Consider the following 11,804-nt stretch of genomic DNA (forward strand, 5'->3'; position numbering starts at 1 on the left):
TCTCCCTCTGACAGTCAGTGCTGGCCCCCAAAGCCCCAGTGAATGGTTTTGGGGGTGCTGTGCTGCAAGGAGCAGAGTGTAGGGGGGCAAGTAGGAGGCACTCTCCTCTCACAGTCAGTGTTGAGCCTGATGCCACAGATTGCACCGGTTTGTCTATCCTACCCTAGTTAAAGCCATATGATCCCCTCCGCATGTATGCAGCTAAACTGGGATAAAATGGCTTATTCAAGCATAGCTAGTCCAATACAGAAAGGGGAATAGGGTCTACCAGTATTCAACTCCTTTATTCCAGTACAGCTGCCTCCACAATTGGCATTGGACCAGTATAACTGTATGGGTGAACAAATCACCCCCCTTGGACGGAAATTTCGGGTTAAGCCCAACTGGCCATTGTGCACTACACCACACCCGGTCCTGTCTGCAATGGGCATGTTCGACTATGCCCCGTTAGCCACAAGTGCTCCTAGACTCCTTCAGCTGCCCCAGCTGGGGGGTTAGATGTGAGCGTCGGAGGTGTGAGGGGGCTATTAATAAGTAAGTATTGGTAGCATTCAGCACCATGGCACTGATTTTCAGAGAGCTGGAGGTGAAAGAGAAAGAACTATAAAAAGGGCTTGGATGGAAGGAAGGAAGGGTACAGCATGGATGAATGGAAGGAGGGAGGAAGGAAGGAAAGAAAGGAAGAGGATAGATGGATGGATAAGGAAGAGATAGGTTGAGTTTTGATGGATGGAGGGAAGGAGGGACAGAGATTAGATGGGTGGGTATAGCTGGGATGGATGGAATGAGGGATGGGTATAGCCGGGATGGGTGGAAGGAGGCATGGCTATACCTGGCATGGATGGAAGGACTGGTGGCTATACTCGGGATGATGGATGTCTATAGCTTGTCAAGTCGGATGGATAGACAGAATGATGGTCGGACAGATGGGTGGATGACTAGGACTTGGAAGGATGGATCAGTGGCATTGTGGAAAGATATACATGGTGTTTGTCATAATATACTACACCATGTCCATACTTACGAGCTTATAGTAACATAGCTGTTCTGATACACCTGTGCTGCCGTACGATGTCTCGTGTAGCCACTTTTTGCCGACTGGAGAGAGCTCTCCCGTCGACATAATAAAACCAACTCAACGAGGGGTGGTGGCTATGCTGGGGGGAGAGCATGTCCCACCAACCTACCATTTTGTACATAAGTGCTTATGCCAGCAAAATATATTACTCAGTGGGGTGTTTTTTTCACACCCCTGAGGAGAAGAGTTTGGCCGACCTAAGTTCTAGTGTAGACATGGCCTCTTGCGGTAGGGTCCATCTTTCACTCTGTGTCTGTGCAGCACCTGGCACCACAGTGACGCTGATCTCCTGCAAGGTCAGTGGTGCTACCTTAGTATACCTAATAGATAAGAATGGATAAATGGATGACTTTATCTGGTGATTTTTCTCAATAACCCTGTTTTACTGGAAGCAATAGCTATGGCATGTGAGTCATGCTGGACTGTCAGGTAATCAAGGCAGCTAGTTTATGGCCATGCATGCAAGGGGTGAGTCAGCATGGGAGGGGGCTGGGGCTCAGAAGGGGAGGAGCCAAATTAGGGCTGACTCACTTGGCATTCATCCTTAGGAAGTGGGGTTAAACTGATGATTTTGGGGGGGAGGGAGTAGAAATGACCATGGTGGGTTTGCAGCCAGGTTTAGTTGAGGCCTGTGGTTTGGGGCTGAGGGGCACTGACAGAGCTGTCTGTGCATAAGACCCAAGGGCTGGGAAAGCAGTGGTCTGTGGGTCAGGATTTAGAGGCACCAGCAGTGCTGAGGTGAAGGAACACAGGGCTGGGATAGCAGGGGGCTGCAAGGCAGGATGGAAGGGCACCAGCTGAGTATGGGGCAGGAGGAGACCCGGGCTGAGATAGGAGGTGCTGCAGGTTGGGAGCGAGGACTGTGCCTTGCTCTGTCCCCTTGGCTTTGCTGTTTGGCCTTGATGGGATGAATTAATTCATTCTGGTTCCTGCCAGGATGATTTCCAGCCCTGACTCATTGTGGAGAGAGACAGGCAGGGAAAGTGCCAAGCAAGCAGCATGGGCGTTCAGTCGCAACGAGGAGAAGAGCAGCAGCCAATGCCCTGCTACCGAAAGCAATACCCTGGGATTTGCCTGCCAACGCCAAAGAGGAAGTTGGGCTTGTGAATTTGGCACTTGGCATGGATTCAGGACGATCCTCCAGCCAGCTGCCATAAGGGAGGCATCATAGATCCTGTAATTAATGCACAAGATTTTGAGTCAGGACTCCTGGGTTTTATCCCTAGCTCTGCCACTGACTCCCTGTGTGACCCTTGGCAAATCACTCTACTGAGTACTACCATAATACACCTAATAATGTGCATCAGCTCATTGGGTATGTGCAATATTGATAGGTGGGTTTTCCCAGATCAGCACCACCTTGTCTCACTCTAGGAGATCAGTGTCATTATCCCCACTTTACAGAAGGGGAAACTGAGGCACAGGGAGAGGAATCTACTTGCCCAAGCTAATGCAGAGGGCCAGTGGTAGAGCTGGGAAAATAACCCAGGTTTCCTGAGTCCAAGTCTAGTGTTCGCCTCACTAGGCCACTTCACAAATTTGTGTGTCACCCTTGGTCTGGGGTCATGCTAATTGTCTCTGTATTGGCCCACTTTCAGTGTATGGGCCCCTTCAAGGGGCAAGGCCCCATATCCCGTTCTCCCCACCCCCAGAGCCAGCCAGCCACCCCCCTCGCCCTGGAGTTGACAGGGTGACGCTCTGGTCCCTCTTGACTTGGTCAACTCTATGGTTGATCTCTCCGGGGCTGTGCATGTCACTGTGAGGTGGGGTTGCACGCTGTAGCTTTTTGGGCCATATCAGCGGCGAGCTGGGCGCGCAGAGCTGGGAAAACAGAGCTCTGGGAGGACCAGAGGCCAAGGGACTGTCTGTCCGCCCCTGTATCTTCACGGTGCCCTTGGGGCGGGCACCCGACCCAGAAGAGCTAAGGGCACGGCGACCTGTATCTGAGCCTGGAGGGCAACTTCCGGTCAGGGCACAGCAACTTCCGGGACGGAGTCTCCTGGGCATAGGACGATAGCTTGTGGGGGCGATCCAACTTCCGGTCGCGGCGCTTCCCTCCTTGGGGTCATCGACTTCCGGTCCTCCCGCCGCCCGCCAGACACGCTACAGGGCAACTTCCTCTCGGGGCGGAGTTACTTCCGGCGTCGCTGGATGGGAGGAGCCAAACGCATGCGCAGAGGGGCGCGGGAGGGTTCCATCTCGGGCGGGCTGAAGGGGGCGGGGGGGGCCTGCGGCTGGGAGAAACCATGAGGGATCGCACGCAGGAGCTCAGAGAGGTGAGGGCCACCCCCAGCTGTTCCCTCCAGGGAATCCCCTCCCCCTCTTCCCCCTCCCTCCCGGGCTGGTCCCCCCAGGACCCCCTCCCCGTCCCTCCCCATAGGTTGTTCCCCCCCCAGAAGTCCCTTCCCCCCCCGCTCCGTCCATTCACTCCTGGGCTCTTCCCCCGGGAGTCCCTCCTCCCCCCTCTGCTCTGCCCATTCACTCCTGGCTCTTCCCCCGGGAGTCCTCCTCCCCCGCTCTGCCCATTCACCCCACGGCTCTTCCCCTGGCAGTCCTCCCCCCTTTGTTTGTCCATTCACCCCACGGCCTTCCGCCGGCAGTCCTCACCCTCCTGCTGCTCTGGCCCATTCGCCCACGGCCTTCCCCCGGAATGTTTCCCTCCGCCCCCGCTCTGCCCATTCACCCCACGGCTCTTCCCCCTGGGAGTCCCTCCCCCCCCGCTCTGGCCCATCACTCCTGGGCTCTTCCCCGGGAATCCCTCCCCCTCTCTGCTCTGCCCGTTCACCCCACGGCTCTTCCCCCCGGGAGTCCTTCCCCCCTCTCTGCTCTGCCCATTTACCCCCTGGGCTCTCCCCCTCACCCAGGAAATTCCCCTCTCCCCCACAGGCTGTTCTCCCTTCTGGTTCCTTCCCCGCTGGGCTGTTGTCCCCAGGGAGGTCCCTCCCTCCTCCGCTCTTTCCCCAGCTCCGTCTCCCTCTGTCTGTGCCCCTCACCAGGGTATCTGGCCTTCTGCATTGCCCGTCTTTGGGAGAGATGTGACCCCCGCCCCTCGTGCAGCAGGCAAAGGGTTAATGTCTCTCCATGGAGTCAGTATCCAGCAGGAGCTTCCCAGGCCCCACAAAATCCTGGAGATGCCCCATGGTGCTGGGCGCTGCACAGGTCCCCTCTCCTGCAACCGAAATTGGGGCGTCCGTCGCGCCAGGCGCTGCATAGACACGGGAAGAGGTATTCCTCACTCTGAAAAGCTCACGGACCAAATAGACAAAGGCAGGATCATTCTCTCTATTTTACACATGGGGACACTGAGGACCAGAGGTGCAGCCCCATGTCCAATGGCACAGAACATCTGCGGCAGAGCCAGGGAGCCTACACTGATTGCAAGGGGAGAGTGCCCCCTGCTGAGCTCCCCAGCTGCTATGTTAATGGTTTAGCCTAGCGGGGGTTAGAGGGGGTGGGGGATGGGGCCTGGACATGGACCTGAAATCGGTGAATTGATGGCATGAGGATTGATGTGGGCGAGAGATATAGGGGGAGCAAAGAGAAGACTGGGGAGAGGGCACAGATATTGGGCAGGGAGATCAGGACTGAGGCGTGTCCAGTGGAAGAGGGGCAGAGTGGGTGCGGGGGAGTAGCCCAGTGGTTAGGGTAGGTACATGGGAAGCGGGAAACCCAGGTTCAAGTCTCTGCTCTGTCTGCTTCAGGCCAGGTCTGGGTGGGAGGGTTAGCTCAGGGGTTTGAGCATTGGCCTGCTAAGCCCTGGGTTGCAAGTTCAATCCTTGAGGGGGCCATTTAGGGATCTGGGGCAAAAATCCATCTGGGGATTGGCCCTGCTTTGAGCAGGGGGTTGGACTAGATGACCTGAGGTCCCTTCCAACCCTGATATTTTATGATTAGGGTGGAGCATGTATAGTGGGGGAGGGTGGAAAGTGTTGGTGGACTCAATTTAATCATGGATTTCTACATAAAAGTGCATTCTTGTTGGTTGTTATAATCTTCATACATCTTCACAGCTCAGAGACAGATGAGACCCAAACTGGGTCTCTCTTACGGCCTGCTGCCATTCTAGGTTTTCCTTTCTAGGGAGAGAATGGTATGGTAGATCTCAAATCAATCAGGGCTACACTCAGAAAGACCTCAAGATTTCTGGACTATGCTGCTCAAACAGTTTCACTTTTGTTTCTACTGCCTGTCCCTTCCTTCTCACATTTATCTCCAGACTTCTCCTTGTCTAGATCTTTTCCACCCCCAACAACCTTCTATTCACTGAACTTTCTGAAACTTTGCACTTTTTGCGAGAAGTAAGGGATTGACTGTGTAGGCACATTTGCAGAGGGACAATAAGCTTGAGGTCTGTTATTTCTCACTTCTCTATATTTATTTAAAATCATTTTTGGTGTTAACAAGCATGTTACCTCTGGAGACACAAATCCACAGTTTGAGAACCGCAAAACTAAGCATCTTTGCTGGTATCTTCTCGGCTGAGCACTGAGTCCCATTGGGTAGATAGAAAGATTAACCTAAATAATCTCTACAGAAGCCCCTGGAACCCCATAAGATTGGGTCCCTAATCCATGAACTATGGGAACTCATTTACAAAACTTTTCTTAAACATGACATGAATATATTGTCTCAAACTATAGAGTTAGAATTTGTAATCCCTATTCCATGATGAGCTATCATGTATCTTAATTAAAACTGTCTTTCGTTTGGTTTTTTCCTAAAAAAAAATCTGATTTTAAAAAAAAATCATTGATTTTTATCCACCCTGATTGGGTAGGGGGAGTGGGCAAGGGTGCATGGAAGGGCAGGGTCGGGTTGGGGTGTTGGTGGGGGCTGGGGCAGGAAGAGGGAGATGGCGGGGGGAGTAGCCTGGGCGGGGGAGGGAGCAGAGGGGGTTGGGTGAGGTGTGAAGGATGGAGCTGGCTGCAGAGCAGGGGGCGTCTGTGTACGGTGCCTGACCTCCCCCTCTCCACAGGACGATGGGAGCTCAGATGAGGAGGAGGCTGAGCGGGTGGTCCTGGTCGTGAAGCCAGGATCGGCCAAGTCCAAGGATGACGGGGAGCCGCCGGACGAGTTCTTCCAGACGGTAACGCAGCCTCTGCCCTGCAGAGGGCGCCAACTCCAGTTCAGCCCCAGGGCTGGGGACTGGCTGGCTCAGTGGGGCGGGGAATGGGAAACGGGGCGCTGGCTCTGGTCCATCACCAGGGCACGGGAGTGGCTACTCCAGCCTGCAGGGTGGTCTCATCTCTGTCTATTTTCTGCTCCTGCAGGCCCGGGGGATCCGTGAGGCGCTGAAGACCTTGGAGGGGAAGGTGAAGGATCTGGAAAAGCATCAGACCACGATTCTAGCCACCCCGCTGCCAGAGGACAGTAAGCTGGGGGTGGGCAGGAATCCTTCCAACACTGACACAACGTGCCCCCACATGGCTTGTACCATGGCATCATGGATGTCCTGTGCCATATTCTGGGTCCCGTGGCAGGGTTGGGTTGGGCGAGAGGGGCATGGTTTGTGGGTCCCCTGCAGGGAGGGGGATGGTCTGGGTTGGGGCAGGGGGTTTATGGATGTGGGGGCTGGAGGGGTCCCAGGGAGGAGTATGGGGCAGTGTTGGGAAGGGAGGGCTTTCAGGAGGAAGTGTGGGGCAGGGTTAGGAAGCTGGAGGGGAGGTGGAGTATTGTGTGGGTCTGGGAGAGTGGAGGGGGAAGAGGCAGGGGGAAGAGCGTAACTGGGAGAGTGGGTTGGGGAGGATGGGAAAGGGGGTTGGGGAGGTTTGTGAGAGGGGAACACAAGGGGAGATGATGTGGAGCGGCATGTGACCAGGCTTATGGGGCGGTCTGTGGACATGGGGAATCGTGGGTGGGAACCTGAGGCGATGTATGGGGAAGGTCTGGAAAGGATATGATTGGCATGGGAGGTAGTGTGCGGGGAGCAGTTTGGTGGGTGGAATATGTGGGGCGGTCGGGAGGAGGGAATAGGTGGAGCAGGCGAAGGGGGGCTCTTTGGGTAGCATTGGGGAGTGTAAGGTTTTGCTTAGATCATTCCTGGGGAGGGGGCTCTTGAATGTCCCCTCAGGAATGGATGGGTCTAGGCTTGACTTAGGGACCCTTAAAGATCTGGGGATGGGGTTGGGATTGTCCTTGGGAGGGTAGAGGGCTCGGCTGACATCTGACGCCCCCCCCCAATCTGCCCCAGGCATGAAGCGAGATCTGCAGAGACTGCGTGAGGAGATCAAGGGTCTGGCCAAGGACATTCGGAGCCGCCTGAAAAGTGAGTGTAAGACCGGGGGACTCGGATCCCGGACTCCTGGGTTCTGTCCCCAGCTCTGGGAGGGGAATGGAGGTGGGGTGGGGGCAGGGCTGGAAACCCGGATTCCTGGGTTCTCTCCATCAACTCCAGTCTCTCCCCAGCCATCGAACCCAAGAAGGGCGAGGAGGATGAGAACAGAAACGCCATCAACACCCGGATGAAGAGAACCCAGGTGAGGGGTTTGTGAAGAGGGCAGCGCGGGTGTGTGTGTGTCTGGACCCAGGAGCTGCAATTAAACCCGCTTCCCTGCCTTCCCCGTTCCCAGCACGGCATCCTGTCCCAGCAGTTCCTGGAGCTGATCAACAAGTGCAACACCATCCAGTCGCAGTATCGGGACCGCAACGTGGAGCGAATCCACCGCCAGCTGCAGATTAGTGAGTACCGGCCTCTGAGCCCAGCCTGGGGGCTTTCCCTCCATTCCCCCGGATCCTGCCCCTAGGACGGTCTATAGCCATGGATCCTGCCTCGCTGCCAGTCCAGAACATCAGCCTGGACTCTGTGTTGGCCAAAGGAGTCCTGCCCCTTTGATGGTCCTTATCCTTGGCTGGAGTTCTGCATTGGTCAAGGGGTCCTGCCCCTCTGACTGAGCAGATCCCCGACTGGAATTCTACATTGACCAGACAGTCTTGCCCCCAATCCCTAGGGAGGGCCCTGGGATGTAACCTGTAGTGTGAACGTGCCCCTTTAGTGGCTCATCGATGTGGGCTAATTGCCTACTACTGCTGCCAGCTAATGGAGCACCTCCTTTAGGTCTGCAGTGAGGATAACAGCCAGCCATTGCTACTAGCTAATGGCATTACCCCTGCAGCTGTGTACGGAGGATAACGGCTGTAATGGTGCTACCTGTTAAAGCGGGTTTTACCCCTGGAGCTAGAGTCGCAGGGGTCTGTGCTGGGGGGCTGGAATTCATGGGTCAAATCCATGCAGGGCAATTGGTGGGTGATAAACCTGTTCCAATGACCTTGGGGAGGCCAGAGTTAGAGCAGGGGGGCTGGGAGCCAGGACTCCTGGGTTCTCTCCCCAGCCTTGGGAGAGGAGTGGGGTCTAGTGGGTAAGGAAGGGAGCTGACCCAGCCCCTTACTCTCTTGGCAGCTGGCGGCGGCGTGGTGTCAGACGAAGAGCTGGAGCAGATGCTGGAGAGTGGCCAGACGGAGGTGTTTGTCTCTAACGTGAGTGCCAGGGACAGATGTGCATGTGTGTGTGGGAATGATGGGGCGGGGGGGGGGGGGGGGGGTCTGTCCAGGCCAGCCTGGGATATTGACCCCTCCCTTTCCTCCCTATCCGGCAGATCATGAAGGACACGCGTGTGACCAAGCAGGCGCTGAATGAGATAGAGACCCGGCATGACGAGATCCTCAAGCTGGAGCGCAGCATCCAGGAGCTGCACGATATGTTCACCTACCTTGCCACCGAGGTGGAGCTGCAGGTATTGGGGGTCCAGAACCTCCCTGGGGGCACAGCTTTGCCTCTTCTGGGCAGCTGGCTCCTTCCCCTGGTCCCGCCTCCCCTGCCAGCCACCACTTGCCGGCTCTAGCCAATATCCGCTTCCTGTTTTAGGAAAGGCCGCTTCCTGTTTTAAGAAAGGCCACTTCCTGTGTGCCTAGCCCCATCCTGCATTGCCAATGGCCACTTCCTGTAGGTGTTGCCCCATTCCTCCCATAGCCCTGTCCACCTCCCCTTCGTTTCAGCTTGACCACCTCGTGCTCCCCTATCTCTCACCCTTGTTCCCTGTTCCCCGAATCCTGGGCCGGCTGAGGGTATCAAAACCACCTCCTTCTCCCCTGGGCTGTAGGGGGAGATGATCGACCGGATCGAGAAGAACATCCTGGACTCACAGGATTATGTCAAGAAGGGACACAAACATCTCAGCTCGGCCAGGGAGAGCCAGCAGAAAGCCCGCAAGGTGGGTCCCCTGATGTTCCCTTCCCGCCCCACTGAGCTAACCAATCTCACCCCCCGACCCCTAGCTTAGCAGCCGGATCAGAACCAACACCCCCCACGGAGAAAGGACCCACATCTCACTTTTTATACACTTCACTGTTAACTGCGAGCCAGGACTCCTGGGCTCTTTTGATGGCTCTGGGAGGGGAGTGGGGGCTAGTGGGTTAGAATAGAGGGCTGGGAGCCAGGACTCCTGGGTTCTATCCCCGGCTCTGGGAGGGGAGTAGGGTCTAGTGGTCGGAGCAGGGGCGGCTGGGAGTCAGGACTCCTCAGTTCTATCTCCAGCTCTGGGAGGGGAGTGGGGTCTAGTGGGTTAAGCTGTGGAAGGTGGGAAGCCTGCTAACACTTTCCCCTTCTGCGCGGGGCTCGGCAGAAGAAGTTCATGATCATCATCTGCCTCTCGGTCACCGTCGTCATCGTTGTGGTTATCATCGGAGTGGCCATCGCCACCGGCTAGACCTGTGTTTGGTTTCCACCCCCTCTCCCCCTGCTGTGGGGCTGGGGCTTTCTGGTAAGTACTGTGGGGCATAGTCACCCCTCAGCATGCACCACTAGTGTCGGTGTGGGGGATGCTGGGGCAGGGTGGACCCATATTGCGTTTCTAAACCCAGTTATATTCTCTGCCTTTCAGGTTTCGTGAGCACGGCCCTGTCTTCCAGCGGAACCACTGCCCCCTGCTGGGAGGTTTATGCACTGATGGCCGAAGCGAACGCCCGGTTTAAATCCTGATCTTTAAGCACAAGCCAGCCCCCTCCCGTCCAGAACGGCTTCTTTTGACTCCTCGCATCTCTTGCCTTCGGGGTAGGGGTGAGATCCGCCCTGAAGAGCCTCTGATTTTCTGAGGTCTGTGAATTTGTGGCATTTTAGTCTGACAGTTCATCCTCCATGTCACTTCCTGTGGCTCTGTCCCTCCCCTTTGAGCCTCTTCCTGTTTTGGGCAGTGCCACTTTGCGTGGCAGAGCCCCTCACACTAGCATTAACTTCATGCACTAAGCAAGTCAACTTCTTCAAAGCCCACCTCTACCTGGCCACGGCCACTTCCTGTCTCATCACCCCTCCTTCCAGTATCTACTTCCTGTTTTGGGAAAATCAGCTTCGTGTGGGCCCCGCCTCTTGCTCTCTCTCTCCTTCGTGTTACGGTGATGCCAACTTCCTTTTTATGCTCTGGCCCCTCCCCTCTGACGTCAACATCCTGTCTCGGGCGGGCCTGCTGTCTGTGGTACGTTCTGTGTCCCGCCCCCCCTCCAGCTGTGCCCACTTCCTGTCTCATATGGTGCCACTTCCTGTGTACCTGCTGCTCTCCCCAACTCCCCTGCTTAGGGTGGGGGACTCCATGCCCCAGTGAGAGTATTGGGGCATCCCAGACCCATGGGTCGCTGTTTGCTGGTTAGGGGGGCGGTGCTCTGCGGCCTTCCCCGCTCACAGTGCCCTATCACTGCCTTAACAGCAGGTTCCTCTAGGGGGCAGGGTGGGGTCGGTTTCTGTTCGCACTGCCAGTGAGGTAAGTGCCAATGCAGCATGGTGGCTTTTCGGGGGGGGAGGGGGGGCTTCTGTGCCCCTAGTGAGCCAGAACTCCTGGGTTCTATCCCCAGCTCCGAGGGGAGGCCGACCTCCCCATGTCTCTTGTGCCTTAACCCCTTGGGGCTCAGTATTTAATCAGGATCCCATTCAAATCCCGCGTCCCCCCTCAGTTGACCCTCTCCATCCCTCAGCCGACTGGCAGGAGAGGCGCCGTTCCACATGGCCCACTGTCTGGCACCTTTGCTCTGCATCCCCCCGCCCCTGCTTCCCCCCACTCCCATCAGCCCCTGCTCCACTCTGTCCTTGGCGCCTCTCCTCCATCACCCTCCCCCCTAGCCTTAGCACGGCCTTTCGCACTGCTTCCGTCGTACCAAGTGGTGGCCTCACCCCCAGGCCTTGGCTGCCCCCTCTCTTCCCTGGCCCACCTCACCCCCTCATACCCCATCCCGATCCGTGCGGATGAAGGGTGTCAGCTGACCCAACCCCCCACAGCAATGCAGAGAAGGGTCTCTGACCTCCTTGCCCCTCCGCCAAGCCAAGCTGGGTCTGACTTGCTGAGGCATGAGCCAGATGTTTGCTCTCCCCATTAACCAGGCAGAGGATCAGGATGCCTGGGTTCTTCCCCAGCCTTTTGTTTCAGTTCTTAACCTCTAAGCTGCAATATGGAGTGACATTTCCCAGCTGCCGTGGTGATTGAATGTAATGTGGCCTGACTTGTATTTTGTAATAAAAAAGATAAACAAAGCACTTTTAAAAATGCCCTGTGTGTTGCGAAAGGTTTGATTCTTGTGCAATCGGTGTACGTGCCTCTGTGTGTAAAGCTTGTTCCCCAGCTGCCCTGCCCCAGAAGTGTCTGCATCTCTGCGCCGGGTGAGCCCCCCTGGTGTGATGTCACCGTGCACCTGTTCCCAGCTGCCCCTCCCCAGAAGTGGAAGCATCTCAGTACCTGGTGAGTACTCT

General features: G+C 56.3%; 1 protein-coding gene and 1 non-coding gene across 2 annotated transcripts; one reads left to right on the forward strand and one right to left on the reverse strand.

Annotated features, from left to right (window-relative positions):
- Positions 1–2,593: 2,593 nt before the first annotated feature.
- LOC116815534 (U6 spliceosomal RNA) lies at positions 2,594–2,698 on the reverse strand. The gene has a single exon (XR_004371505.1). It is a non-coding gene; the product is annotated as a U6 spliceosomal RNA (small nuclear RNA).
- Positions 2,699–3,256: 558 nt separating this feature from the next.
- Positions 3,257–11,588, forward strand: STX4 (syntaxin 4). Its single transcript, XM_032763950.2, has 11 exons — positions 3,257–3,354; positions 6,054–6,164; positions 6,349–6,448; positions 7,269–7,343; positions 7,484–7,554; positions 7,648–7,756; positions 8,475–8,551; positions 8,671–8,808; positions 9,175–9,285; positions 9,697–9,834; positions 9,955–11,588. The coding sequence occupies exons 1-10, from the start codon at positions 3,325–3,327 to the stop codon at positions 9,778–9,780; spliced, it is 906 nt and encodes a 301-aa protein (XP_032619841.1). The 5' UTR covers positions 3,257–3,324; the 3' UTR covers positions 9,781–9,834; positions 9,955–11,588.
- The last annotated feature ends 216 nt before the right edge of the window (positions 11,589–11,804 follow it).

This window comes from Chelonoidis abingdonii, chromosome 4 (genome assembly GCF_003597395.2).
Source record: "Chelonoidis abingdonii isolate Lonesome George chromosome 4, CheloAbing_2.0, whole genome shotgun sequence".
NCBI classification, from domain to species: Eukaryota; Metazoa; Chordata; order Testudines; family Testudinidae; genus Chelonoidis; species Chelonoidis abingdonii.

What these genes read in the sequence shown, in the direction of transcription:
- STX4 (XM_032763950.2), top strand. Translation starts at nt 3,325, where the DNA reads ATGAGGGATCGCACGCAGGAGCTCAGAGAG. An exon ending in GCACGCAGGAGCTCAGAGAG is followed by an intron (nt 3,355 to 6,053) that starts GTGAGGGCCACC and finishes CCCTCTCCACAG; the next exon opens with GACGATGGGAGCTCAGATGA. An exon ending in CATTCGGAGCCGCCTGAAAA is followed by an intron (nt 7,344 to 7,483) that starts GTGAGTGTAAGA and finishes GTCTCTCCCCAG; the next exon opens with CCATCGAACCCAAGAAGGGC.